The 12,766-nt window shown below is 41.8% G+C and overlaps 1 protein-coding gene across 2 annotated transcripts in view; it reads left to right on the top strand.

The window, feature by feature from the left end:
- Nucleotides 1–8,527, top strand: part of SAMD8 (sterile alpha motif domain containing 8) — a 33,098-nt gene extending 24,571 nt beyond the window's left edge. For both annotated transcript variants that reach the window (XM_054983763.1, XM_054983765.1), the window contains exons 5-6: nt 1,445–1,595; nt 2,571–8,527. In XM_054983763.1, the coding sequence (XP_054839738.1) occupies nt 1,445–1,595; nt 2,571–2,875 (456 nt within the window). In that variant the 3' untranslated portion in view covers nt 2,876–8,527. The remainder of the gene's footprint in view (nt 1–1,444; nt 1,596–2,570) is intronic.
- Nucleotides 8,528–12,766: the final 4,239 nt, after the last annotated feature.

Raw genomic sequence — 12,766 nt, 5'->3', positions numbered from 1 at the left:
CGTTTCTAGCGTTCCACAAAATGCATGAGAGAGAGCAGTTCAGGAGAACCATTTTATAAAAGGAAGCGGGTGGTAGAGAAAAGAGAGCGCCGCTATTTCACCCTCATAACAACTCTGTGAGGTAGATTGAAATGAAATCCTGCCCTTGGGTCATACTTGCAGTTGTGATATAGTGTATTTTTATTAATTAAGATTCACTGTTTATTATTTTTGAGCACTTTCAAGATCGGACATTAAGAGGATTTGGAGTGGTTGATTGTATTTGATGGGGATGAGTTGTCGGTTGGTTGGTTGCTATATACCCATGAGTGGCCCTATTTTGCATTTTTTTTGTCTCAAGTCGTAGTTGGCTTATGGCAACCCGTGGTGGAGTTTTCATGGCAAGAGACTAATACAGCTGGTCTGCCATTGCCTGCCTCTGCAACCTTGATCTTCGTTGGAGATCTTCCATCCAATTACTAACCAAGGCTGACCCTGCTTAGCTTCTAAGGTCTGATGTGATCAGGCTCACCTGGGCTATAGATTAGGTGGAGAGAAAGAGATTGATCCATTGAGCTTCATGGCTAAATGGAGAGTGGACCCCATGTTTCTCCAGTCCTAAACTTTTACCTCTGCACCATATCACAGCAGCCCTTAAGCTACATATTAGGCAAATGGAAGAGATTGAAGTTATATAGGAGTATATACAGGTGTAAAAACAAAAAGACCTTATGCACTGCAAATATTTTATTTGTTTATACATATGGTGGTGAAAAGTTTCATCAAGTCATAGGTGACTTATGGCAACTCCCGCTGGAGTGTTCAAGGCAAGAGACTAACAGACGGTTTGTCATTGCCTGCCTCTGCATTTTTTTTTTGTCTCCCATCTGTTTACTAACCAAGGCCCAGCCCTTCTTAGCTTCTGAGATCTGATGAGATGGGGCTTGCCTAGGCTATCCAGGTCAGGATGTATCCTTGATACAGGTATACACACACAGGTATAGGAATATGTATCCAATATATAGGGGGATGTTTTTAAAAGGCATGATAGGATAGATATTATTCCAGTGGTGAAATTTGGGGGAAAAATTGGCCAGATATTAGGACTGAGCACTGAACATCTGGCGCCTTCACTGCGGAGAGCTGGGGTGAGAAGCAGGACTCTAATCTGGAGAACCAGGTTTGATTCCCCAGTCCTCCACTTGAAGCCAGCTGGTATCAGTCAGAGCCCTCTCATCTAACAGGGTGATGTGAGGATAATAACAGCACACTTTGTAAACTGCTTTGAGTGTGGCATTAAGTTCTCCTGAAGGGTGGTATATAAATCAAATGTTGTTGTTGTTGTTATCTTGCTCACATGGCTATTGATGCTTGCTGTGTATTTTTAACGGTTACATTCTGGTGGACTGATAGTCTTAAGTGTTTGTGATGAATTCTTTAACATCTCTATGCATATTATTTCTAGCTCTATGGTAATGTGTGGGCGAAGCTTCAGCGAGCCTTTGCCATTTGGAGCGGGTTTGGCATGACACTAACCGGAGTACACACCTGCGGGGATTACATGTTCAGCGGTCATACTGTTGTGCTGACGATGCTGAACTTCTTTGTCACCGAATGTAAGTACAGTGTTAAAAAGCGTGATGCTGCATCTAGGCGTCCCAATAATTTATGCCCCTCTTTTATAGCCAATGTTATGTCGTGGTTAGAGCATTGAACTAGGATCTGGGAGGCCCGAGTTCAAATCCCTGCTCTGCCATGAAATTCCCTGGGTGATTTTGGGCCAGTTACATTCTCTCAGCCACACCTACTTCGCAAGATGCTTAAAACGGAGAAGGGAGAGCCATATATGCCAACTATAGCTCCTTAAACAAAAGGCAGGATAAAAACGTACTCGGAGGATTCTGTCTATATGTTGCAAAACACTTTTGCTTAGGAGATAAAGGTTTCAATGGAAAACATGAACTTAATGGAAGTCACTGGCAGTTGGATTTGTGGGTGACTTGGATTATTCTAGGAAGTAGCATTGGTCAAGAACCACTAAGTGTGGCATGCTGTTAAGCGTTGGCCCCTTTTATTAGGAATTGTATGCCAAATGGAAGAAAGGCACAGTGTATTTCTCTTTCACCCTGGTCTTCATGACTTGTACAGAGGAGTGTTAAATGAAACTGTCCTGGTACAAAAGATAATCTCTGTAACTGCAGAGTCCTTCCTTAATTTTGCACAAACAGGAGCCAGGCAGGGCAAAAGTTCTGCTGTCAGGCTAAGAGCCAAATGTCTAAAGGGAGAAGAAGGGATAGGTAGATCAGGTTGAGGCTGCTGGAATGACTTATTGAATGGGCTTTGAAATCCAGCTGGTGCCAGGCTGATCTTCCCCTTGCTGGGATAGAGGGAGCACAACTTCCTAGTAGCTCTCACTCCTCTGGAGCAGACTGAGTTCAGGTTGTTGTCTGCCTTGCTTCCACAGCCGCAAAGCAGCTGGCAGGAACTATAGAGGATACCTACTTTTCCCTGTCTCAATCTAGAGCATTCCTCTCTTTGCCACGCAGTTGTGAGACTTCACAAACGGTTGTGTGTTCTGTCCTCTTCCTTAGATACGCCAAGAAGCTGGAACTTCTTGCACACTCTGTCCTGGGTGCTGAACCTCTTTGGAATCTTCTTCATTCTCGCAGCTCACGAACATTACTCCATCGACGTCTTCATTGCCTTCTACATTACCACGAGACTCTTTTTGTACTACCACACCTTGGCTAACACCCGGGCCTATCAGCAGAGCCGAAGGGCCAGGATCTGGTTTCCTATGTTTTCGTTTTTTGAATGCAACGTCAATGGTACCGTTCCCAATGAGTATTGCTGGCCCTTCGCAAAGCCAACAGTGTTGAAAAGGTTAATTGGATAAAGAGAACTGGGTTTCGTTCATGCCTGCGTGAAGTTGTTAGCGACTGACTTACTACAAGAATGGTTGGGTAAAGAAAGGTTTCCTCTCATCCTTGGGACTCTTCCCTCCCCAGCCTGAGATGTTTTCTGCCAGGCTAAGAGAGGCTGTTTTTCCCTTAATATGCAGTGGGAGCGGTTCCCTAGAACAAAGGTCTGCATGATTACATTAATGGTTAGGTTGCTACTAACTCAACGTCTTTGGAGGGCTTTGAGTGTCTTCTGAAGGTCTGGGCTCTGGATCCAGATAACCTCAAGTACTACCTAGTTAAGGTTTGTTTTTGTTTAAGAGACTAGCTAACGCAAGTGTCATATAGTTCCGCAGTGTCTGTCGAATGAAAGTAAAGGTGTATTTGGGGAGGGAAGTGGGGGAGGAATGGCCTCTTCAGAAAAGGGAGCCTTTCCCACAGAGCTTCAAGAAGGATGCAATATGGGTGGTGCGGGTGGTGCGTGTGAAAGAGTCGTAGTCACCCCCGCTGGCACGTAGTACCACAGTGGCAGCAACGAGGTGGGCTTCATTGATTTGGAGAAAATGATTTTATAACGTTCTAACGCCCAGCGTTTTCCTTGTTTACATTTCAGTCAGTCTGTTAGAAATAAATATTTTATCTTTCGAAAATGGAGTTCGCTTAATCTTAGTGCCATGTAACTCTTCCTTTGGAAGGCAGTATTAAAAATACAAAAATCTGTGCATGCTTTTAAAGTGTTGCTGCTAGGAGAATAGAGCACTAACAATTGATAGAATAGCAGGCGATAGAACAAAAGATTTTTAAATTTTGTTTGGGGGCAGAGGTGTTTAATGTTAAATAGTGACTTTTGGCAATACAGGTAATGCATTGAAGCCATTTCCCCCCTTCCCCATCATTGGGTTGGATTTTGCAGGTTTGTTTTGCTAGCCGGAGGCATTTTCCTCCGACAGAAATATTCTTGTTCCAGAGGAAAGAGCCTCTGCTAGCATAACAAATCCACGAGATCCAAACCATTACAAAGGAGTCTTGTTTGTTCTTTCTCGAAATGGCAAATGTCAAAAACTAATTGGCTACCTAAGGGCCAGACTAGCGAGGATGACCCATGAATATGTTCAATGTGTCCCACTCATTGATGTTTATAAAGTAGGGAATGGCGCTAAACCTAGCCCCCCCCATGTGCCACTGCGTTCTGATGTTGTCGGCATTTCTTCCAGCCTGGCTCACTTCTGATGTCTGGCTTGGACAGGACGAGAAATGCTAGCGGAAGGCTGAGTGCAGGTTGAAGGGTTGAGCTGCTTCTCACATTCATGCACTACTTGTTTGAAAATCCCTTCCCACATTTTGGAGATGAATGAGTTGGCACATACGTTTTGCCCTACAATTAATCTGATAATGCGTTAAGGGGATTCTTTATTCTTACCAATAAGCAGCTTGTTTACCGTACTAGAAGTTAAAATATCTTATGCCGTTAAGCATTTGTGTATCACTTTCTTTAGAGAGTTCGTGTGCTTGTGGAAAGAGCAAGAATAAAACTAGAGTCTGAATTCTTTGGAGTCCTGAAATTACAGCTCCTGGCAGTCAAGATAGGTCCCTATTTTTCTTTGGAAATTAGCTTTTATACAAATTACTCAGGTTTTCCACTAATCTTCTAAGCCACCTGTTAGTGGAAAATTGTACTTGGGAATTCTAAATGCTTGAAAAAAAGGGGGGGCAGAGATGGGGATTACTTGGGCTAAAGTGGCGAATTGGTTGAAGAGTGGATTAATACTGTGTTATTTTAAAATAGCATCTGCCTTCCATAATTGGTGAGCAGGTTTTCCTAGTATATCACAAGCTGTTCATATTTTGTATTAACTTTTGTTATGCATACTAATGTGTACCTGTTCCAAATTGCTCTGTCCACACAACTGGCCTTTTAAAAGATTTGTATCTCACCAAGTCCCCAGCTGTGGGGTGTGTGTGTGTGTGTGTTTGTGTGTGTCTGTGTGTGTATCACTTAGTTATAACCCTGGCATTAAAAATTGTGGTTAGAGACTTAATTTTTTAAAAAGCCCATACAATGCAGTGTGTCTTTTCAGCACAAAATAGTGGCTCAGCTCCTTAATCATTTCAAGTAATTACGTAGTGTTTTCAGGGGAGGATTATATGGCATTGTGTTGCCATTGGCAGCCTTTTGTCCAGTTCCTGTCCCTGATAATCCAACGAGCCCCGTAAAGTAGACTTTGCTTTTATACTTAAGTGTTCCTGTGGGTTATTTCTAGTGCGAAGCAACCGGTGTTTACTTCTGGAACTGGAGAGGCAGTGTATCTGTTCCATCCAGGTTCTGTGGTAAGCATCTCTGCAGATGCATTACAAAATGTTCAGATTGAACACTGTTAAAAAAACTCAGAGGCCGTTCCAGAAATCTGCAGTATTCAAATGCTCATATATTAGACGCTAGAAATGAAACGTAGTGAAGCTTGCAAATCTTCGCACTAGAAGTATCTGCGGACTCGACTGGAATTATTCCATTGTACAGCTTCTATCTATACTGAATTACCACAGTATTTATGGACCAATTTTGTTATTTTGTTCCAAGTATCACTTTAAGAGGGAACGTCTATTGTCTTGGAGTGTCCCTCACTCCCATTGTCACAAATTGTGATGTATAGCCGAGTTAGGTTCTCTGATTGAAAGTGTTTCGTAGATCCTTTTCTTTTTAGGGGCTAGCTTTTGAGTGGCACTGAACAGCATCAAGTTTCTTAGCATGCAATGGCTGGTGTCCAAAGAAATAGTCTGCCAGTAAACTTGAATATACCACAGTACCTTGATTATCAAAAGTGGTATCCTGACAGCTAGCCATTGTAAAGGCAGCATTGAGTTCTATTTCAGTAAGAGAATATGAGAAAATCCTGAAGTAGGTCCCTGTATTTTACATCTTTGCGACATGGGGAAAGTGAAAATGTAGCACTCTAGCAATGCCATCCTAAGGAGAGTTCCGTCCATTGATGTCAGTTAACTCCAATGGGCTTAGAAGGGTGCAGTTCTTAAGATGGTGGTGTAAGGATCAGTGAATCTTAATTGCATCCAAGAATCCTGTGGCTGTCAAGCTTAAAAAATTCCTTTTGCACAAGAAAAATCGCACTTCCAACAACACAGCAATACCACTTTATGGTTTGGAGCGCAGTGTGGCATTGTAAGCAGAACTGGCTAGATCAAGTTTGACTTGATGGTAGCTCCAATCCAGCGCAGTTTATTGTGCCCGTACTATAATCAGCAGCAGGTTGGATCTGGACTGAATTTACAGTTTCCACTGATTCACCTTCCTGCTGCAGCTGCTGCTCATGTTCTTCATCAGGGTCCCTTTTTCACCAGATGCAGCATTTGGGGCTGCCGAGGGAGGGAGGAAGCCGGGAAGTTCCATTCTGGATCCAACCCATTGGTCCTTAATGTGCAGTGCAAACCTATGTTTGTTGACTACAGCCGAGCTCCTTTTCTGGGCTATGGCATTTGTACTGAAATGGGTAGGGGTGTGCTACACATAAAAAATCAGCAGTTATGGGGAGATTTTTTCTAAAGTGGCCATCCCCATGACAGGTCCTTTCCTTGGTTCAGGACATTGTCTTGTACGGAGGAACTCTCGACATGGTCCCGCCTGCAGTCTGAAATAGTACAACTTGTAGTTTTGCCTCTTTGGACTCAGTTCAACTGAACTGATTTCTGAGTAAGTGTAGGATTGCCACTGTAGTTGAAACTAAACATTCCGTTAGGGTGAAGCTAATGTGTTCTGCTTGGCCTTATGAGGAGGAAAGGACTTGGAAGAAGACATCAGAAAGTTCTGTAGGAACTTAACAAAAACTCTTTATTCTTGAATTAGTAACACAGTGCTTGATTACTTGTTTCATAAGTACGACTTAGTTTTTCAAACGTAAGCTGTTCCCGATACTTGTCATGATACGGTGCTACTTTGCACTTCAGGTTCTAATCAAAATTAGCCATTCTATGGAATATTATTTTAAGTATTTACCTATATATTCTCAGCCACGTCATCCTTATTGTGCATTTTGTCCATTCTGAGAGCAGATGAGTGACAGATCAGCTGTTTTCATTGTGGATTGTTCTAAAAGAGTGGAATTTTCACATTCCACTTCCTATTTTTTTTAGCCACCCCCCCCCAAACTTTTACTGATAAAAGTAAATATATTACAGCATCACATATATAGGTCTTCCATGTAGTACTGTTCGTTTTGGAATATACTGGCATTTGGAAAAGTGGCAGTAAAACAGGTATAGGTCTCAGTCCCACAGGTCTATTCTGCACCTTCCCCTGGTTCTAGAAGTTGGTCTGTTAGCAGAAAAGCCTCTTACCGCTGGGGAAGGCAGAGGTAATAAGCAGAATGCAGCCATGGAGACCAACTCATAGTTTGAGAGAGTCGCAGTCTTACAGTTGACAAGAAACAAAGGGCTATTTCGTGTCTTATGGGGCAGTCACCTTATGAAATCGTCTTTACCTGCTTGGGACCAAATCTGCACTACATTTGCCTGCGTTTGGGATTAAAGCACGTGCCAATTGGAGGCACCTTAGTATAGTTGATAAAGTATTATCTCTGCCTTTGCTCAAAATGAAATGCTACTTGGTATGCATATGTTGGAAGAGTTCTGTTTGCATGCTTGTCTACTGTGGACTACTGGAAATCTCTTTAAATCCTAATTTATTGAAAATGTTTCATGTTTTGGATTATTGCCCTGCTAAATTACTGCATAATGGATGTTTAGACTTAAATTATTTTAATTATAAAGCCTCTCCTCAAAGGTCCCAGATTTGGAAAAAAAAAACTTAAATCAGCATAACTGAATGAATCAGCTCTATATTGCTGATCTTCGGCTACTTAAATGGGACTATCCTGTGTAAATTCACGGCGCCTTCTGGTGGCAGGCAGTCAAAAGCTGAAGCATACTCTGTAGTTATGAAGTTGTTCTTCATGTACCGAACCATGTAAAAGTGCTATGCTGGGTGGAAATTGTAGTGTGAGTGAGATGTATAAAATTTGAAAATACTATACATTTTCAGAAAGCAATTGGGAGCTTCCCGAGTCTTGTCCAGATTTTGTAACATGCTCCTGAACAAATTGGCTTCAGTCTGTCAAAAAAAAAAAAAAAAGAGCCCTCAGCTTGGATTTGGCATAGATTCTAGAACCAAACAGAGTCTTAAGATGTTGCTAGACTTTCTGGGTATCTGAGAGTTAAACTCTGGCATTATTAGCATGGAGCAGGCCCCTGTTTTTGTACAGACTTGCCTGGAGAAGTCCTATATTTCTTTCTTTTTTTTTAAAGCTGTACTGTAGTCTTTCTTCCCCTTAGTCCACAAACTGAGTGACATCTATATACTATGTTTTGCATTCTATTTGGCAAAATCATGGAAAGAAGAGACATGGTTGGTAGTCCAACCGGTCGCTTGGGGCTTAGCACAAACCTTTTACTTCCCCCACCCCTCCTGCTCTTAAAGAACGTAGCATTATTTGAAGGCTTGAATGTTCCTGATGCAGAAAAGTTTGAAGCACAGAAGCTGTGTAAATAGAGAGATTTCTCAGATTTAAAGCAGATTTAATTTATATTGTTTTGTATTTGTTGTATTAAACTAAAGTATTAAATAAAAAATGTAAGATGAGTCAAAAGCTTGAATGACTGTAACCTGTTGTGTTCCATACTATCTTCATAGAGAGTTTTCATGTAACTTTATTATTATTTATTTGATTTATAGCCCGCCCGCCCCGTGAGCGGGCTCAGGGCAGGTTACAATAAAAAAGGTAAAATACAGGAGTACAATAAAATCACAGATGTCACAAACACAACATTGCAAGTATTCGCCTGCTCAGTGCTCACCATACATAAAAAAGGGTGGAGGTCTGGATCGGTATCTTGTGGCTGCTCGTGTGTGTGGGGGGGGGGAGGAGGTGGCCATATAGCTCCCCCCCCCCCGGGTAGGAGACCAGCAGGGAGACTCATTTGATGGATTTAATGTTGGCCTCAACCGTATGCCTGGTGGAACTTCTCTGTCTTGTAGGCCTGCCAAAAAAATGGAAGATCTTTCAACATTCACTTCACTAACATTGGTCAGTGTTAGACTTCTGGACATTACAGGGTCAAAAGAAAGTCAGAGAATGATAGGAAAGACTCCTGTGAACCAAATGTGGCCACCATACAGAAGATTGTTCACTGCGTCTGTATGAGTCACTGTCCTGACCTTGCTTCCTTCCAATGAACCTTTGCTTGGGACTAAGAATTCTTCCCCTAGCAGGATTCTTTGCATGAGGTGTAATTGAATGTTCCAGTCACTTTTCCTTCAGGAGGTCATACAGAAAAATGGTACCGTGTTGCTCTGAGTGGGGGCCGCTTTCCTCGTACACAGACTTCAAAGCAAAGCAGTTCAAATGCAGGAGTGGATATGGAAGGCAAGGCCTCCAGTTTTAATTCAGACATCAGTTCTTTGCTCAGCTATCAGAAGTTTGGGAAATCGTAGTTTGAAATGGCCAAGTTGAGAAGATGATCTAGGTATGACACCACTTTTCCTTACCAGATCATCCTATTAGCCCCTCTAAGTGGTTGTGTTCATGCAAAGTTATTTTGTTTTCCTGACACTGAAACCAGACTCCTTTTCCAACCCTGCATAATTTTTAAAAGCAGCATTTTCCTAGCACATATTGATTGGATGTTAAACACCGACATAGTTTCAGGTGGGTAAGCTGCCTAGCCGTTCTGCAGTAGAAGAGCAAAATTCAAGTCCAGTAGCACCTTAAAGACCAAGATTTACAGGATACAAGCTTTTCAGGGTATAAGCTTTTGAGAGTCAACAGTCCCTTATGATGGAGGGAACTTTGACTCTTGAAAGCTTATACCCTAGAAATCTTTTTGGCTCCTTTTCCAGACTCCTTTTCCAACCCTGCATAATTTTTAAAAGCAGCATTTTCCTAGCACATATTGATTGGATGTTAAACACCGACATAGTTTCAGGTGGGTAAGCTGCCTAGCCGTTCTGCAGTAGAAGAGCAAAATTCAAGTCCAGTAGCACCTTAAAGACCAAGATTTACAGGATACAAGCTTTTCAGGGTATAAGCTTTTGAGAGTCAACAGTCCCTTATGATGGAGGGAACTTTGACTCTTGAAAGCTTATACCCTAGAAATCTTTTTGGCCTTTATGATGCTACTGGACTCAAATTCTGATAATCAAGCAGAGTCTCTTTTTTCAGCATTCCTTAACATTGGCAATTTTCATTTGCTCACTGGCTAATATATCTCATCTAGGTGCCAAGCTGCATACATCTTAACAGAGATACTTCATTCCTGCGAACTACTGATTTATAAACTTTCTACAAGAAAACCCCTGGTGAGAGCATTCTACTAAAACAAATTACAGCATTGGCTTATGGACCCCGAACCAATATCACTAATTAGATTTAGCTTTGCAGTGGAGGGTGAAGACTGCAAGTTGGCACATTGAAATGCAAGTGAAGTGCAAATGCTTGCTTTGAAGCTTCAAACTACCATCAAGTCTGAATGCAGATTTGTCTTCGTGTTGCAGATTAAAGTGTGCTGCCCAGACCCTGCAGAGTTTTTCTTGGAAGAGAGTGCTTGAATTCCACTTGGCAGCATTGGAAAGCATCTTCTTGGGCAAGTAGTACAGCTGTTTGGGTTGAAACCATTCGTGTCTCTGGTGTTAGAGCTACTTGTGTTTATCCTGAGTTGAACTACATGGTCCATTTCAAACACGGTGCTGGGAAAAGTGTGTGTTTTGAAGATATTTTTGAATGTTAAAAAAATTCTGGGTTTATTGCTGCTCTTTATTACCCTGTTACTGATTTGCCTTTCCCAGAATGAAGTGCAGCTTCAATCCCATCCTGCATATTTATCAGCTTAAATCTGTATTCTCATTTCCACTCCTTTTCTCAGCTTTCCTTCATCTTGCTGTTCTGCTTGATTCCTAACCCCCCCCCCAATTCCTCTACCCATCTTTCATTAACTGTTCTCTAAATAATAGCATGCCCCCCCTTCTTGCTTTACAATGTTTCAGGCAGTTTAGCCTGCTATCTCTTTTTATCTGCACCCTCCTGCTACCCAGCCCCTCTATGGCATCAACTTTGCATAGCCCATTGCCATGGGAAGCCTTACCACCCTAAAATACCATAGCTTGCTCTTGTTTTCGAAGCTGATGTCTCTGTTCTGGCAGGGGGTGGAATGTCTTCCATCAACAGAGCTTCGTGGAACAGGTGCACTAGATCAGGTCTGGGTCAAGATAGTCGGTCACCCCAAGCAAGCTGCCCCCATCATTCACTGGCCGTGAGGCAGCCAGGGCCACACCAAACCTTTGCACTAACACCACAGGGGCTTGTCTTGGTTAAGTATCCAGGCTGGAGGAAGTGGCCGTGCATTAGATACAAACTAGAAAAATAATGTTATATAAAAATGTGTTGGAGTAACTTTTTTTAAATAAATTTTTATTTTTTATTAAAAGATAAGGGGTACAGAATAGAGGGGGATGGGAAAAAGAAATTCATATTATATATCGCTAATACATTGCACCGTACAATCTAATATATTTCTTCAATGTGTTCTGCAGATCAGCCACTTATTTGCAAATTTTTCCATTCATTTTAAATGTCCGTAAAAGTCTTCATCCTAACTAAAAGCTAGGTTTCTTCAGATTTCCTCTGTATCGAGCTATAAAATGGGTCCCAAATGTCATTATATATTGTATTGTCCATCTCTTTCAATAAACTCGACAATTTATCCATTTCAGCTGTCTCAAGAATCCTTTCAATCAGATTTTCTTGCGTTGGGGTGACTGTTGTTTTCCAAAGTTTCGCATATAGTATCCTGGCTGTTGTGATTATATTCAAAATCAAATGTTTTTGGTTTTTATTAACTGGAACCAACATGTGGTTTAATAAAAAGAGTTCCGGTTTCAAAGGCAATGAAATCTTAAGTATCTGTTGAGTCATTTTGTGGACCATCTTCCAGAACTCCGCTGCTTTTTTACCTATCCACCACATATGATAATATGAACCCGGGTTACTCTCACATTTCCAACATTGATTTGACATATTTAAAGACATTTTAGCTATCCTAATAGGAGTTAAATGCCAATGTGATGGGGTAACTTAAAGCCATGCATGTATTAAAAACTCTCAGATACATGAAGTGGTATCATTAACTGTAAGATGCTGCAGGACGTACTTTTTGCAGATTAATATGGCTATTGCTCTGCCCTACATATGTGAAGGTACACAATTATAATGGTTGCTTATTATTGACCAGTCAGTTTTGTAAATGGAAAATCATTACACCCCGTTCAGACAGTGCTCGGCTTCAAAGCTCTCTAGATTGTTGCGAAGGCTTCAGAGCCAACCAGAGCCATGTTTCTTCTCAATGTGCTTTCTGCTTTCAAAGTTATAGCAGGATCAGAATGTTGAAGAGGGTGTTTGCGTAATAAGGTAATAGTGCAAAGCATCAAGAGGTTAAATAGCAGAAGTCATTTTAAGTAACCTATCTAACAGGCGGATGATGTGGGTAGCATACAAAAGGAGCTCATGGCACTGAGTGTGCTATGGGTTCGTTTTGATACCGACAGGTCACTGGCTTTTATGTTTGGCTTGTTTGTCCCTGCTTGCATACCTGCCCTGTCGAGCGCTGCTGCTGCTGCTTTTAGCGTGGAAGCAAAGTGCCTGGCTGCTCTGTGCCAGACGTGGAAGAGGTGTGTGCTTCTCCAGCCCCGGGACCAGCGAGTTCTCTATTACTATGTCCTTCTTGCGTCATAAGGAATATTACTAACCCTGTGCCCTCAATCACTGTTCTGCCACTGCAAACAGCAAGAGGAGGAACATGTGGGATGTGTTTTGGCCTTTTTGTAACAT

Source organism: Eublepharis macularius, chromosome 6 (assembly GCF_028583425.1).
Source record: "Eublepharis macularius isolate TG4126 chromosome 6, MPM_Emac_v1.0, whole genome shotgun sequence".
Taxonomy (NCBI): Eukaryota; Metazoa; Chordata; class Lepidosauria; order Squamata; family Eublepharidae; genus Eublepharis; species Eublepharis macularius.
The sequence above is the reverse complement of the archived record's forward strand: the minus strand, read 5'-3'. Positions and strand labels throughout refer to the sequence as shown.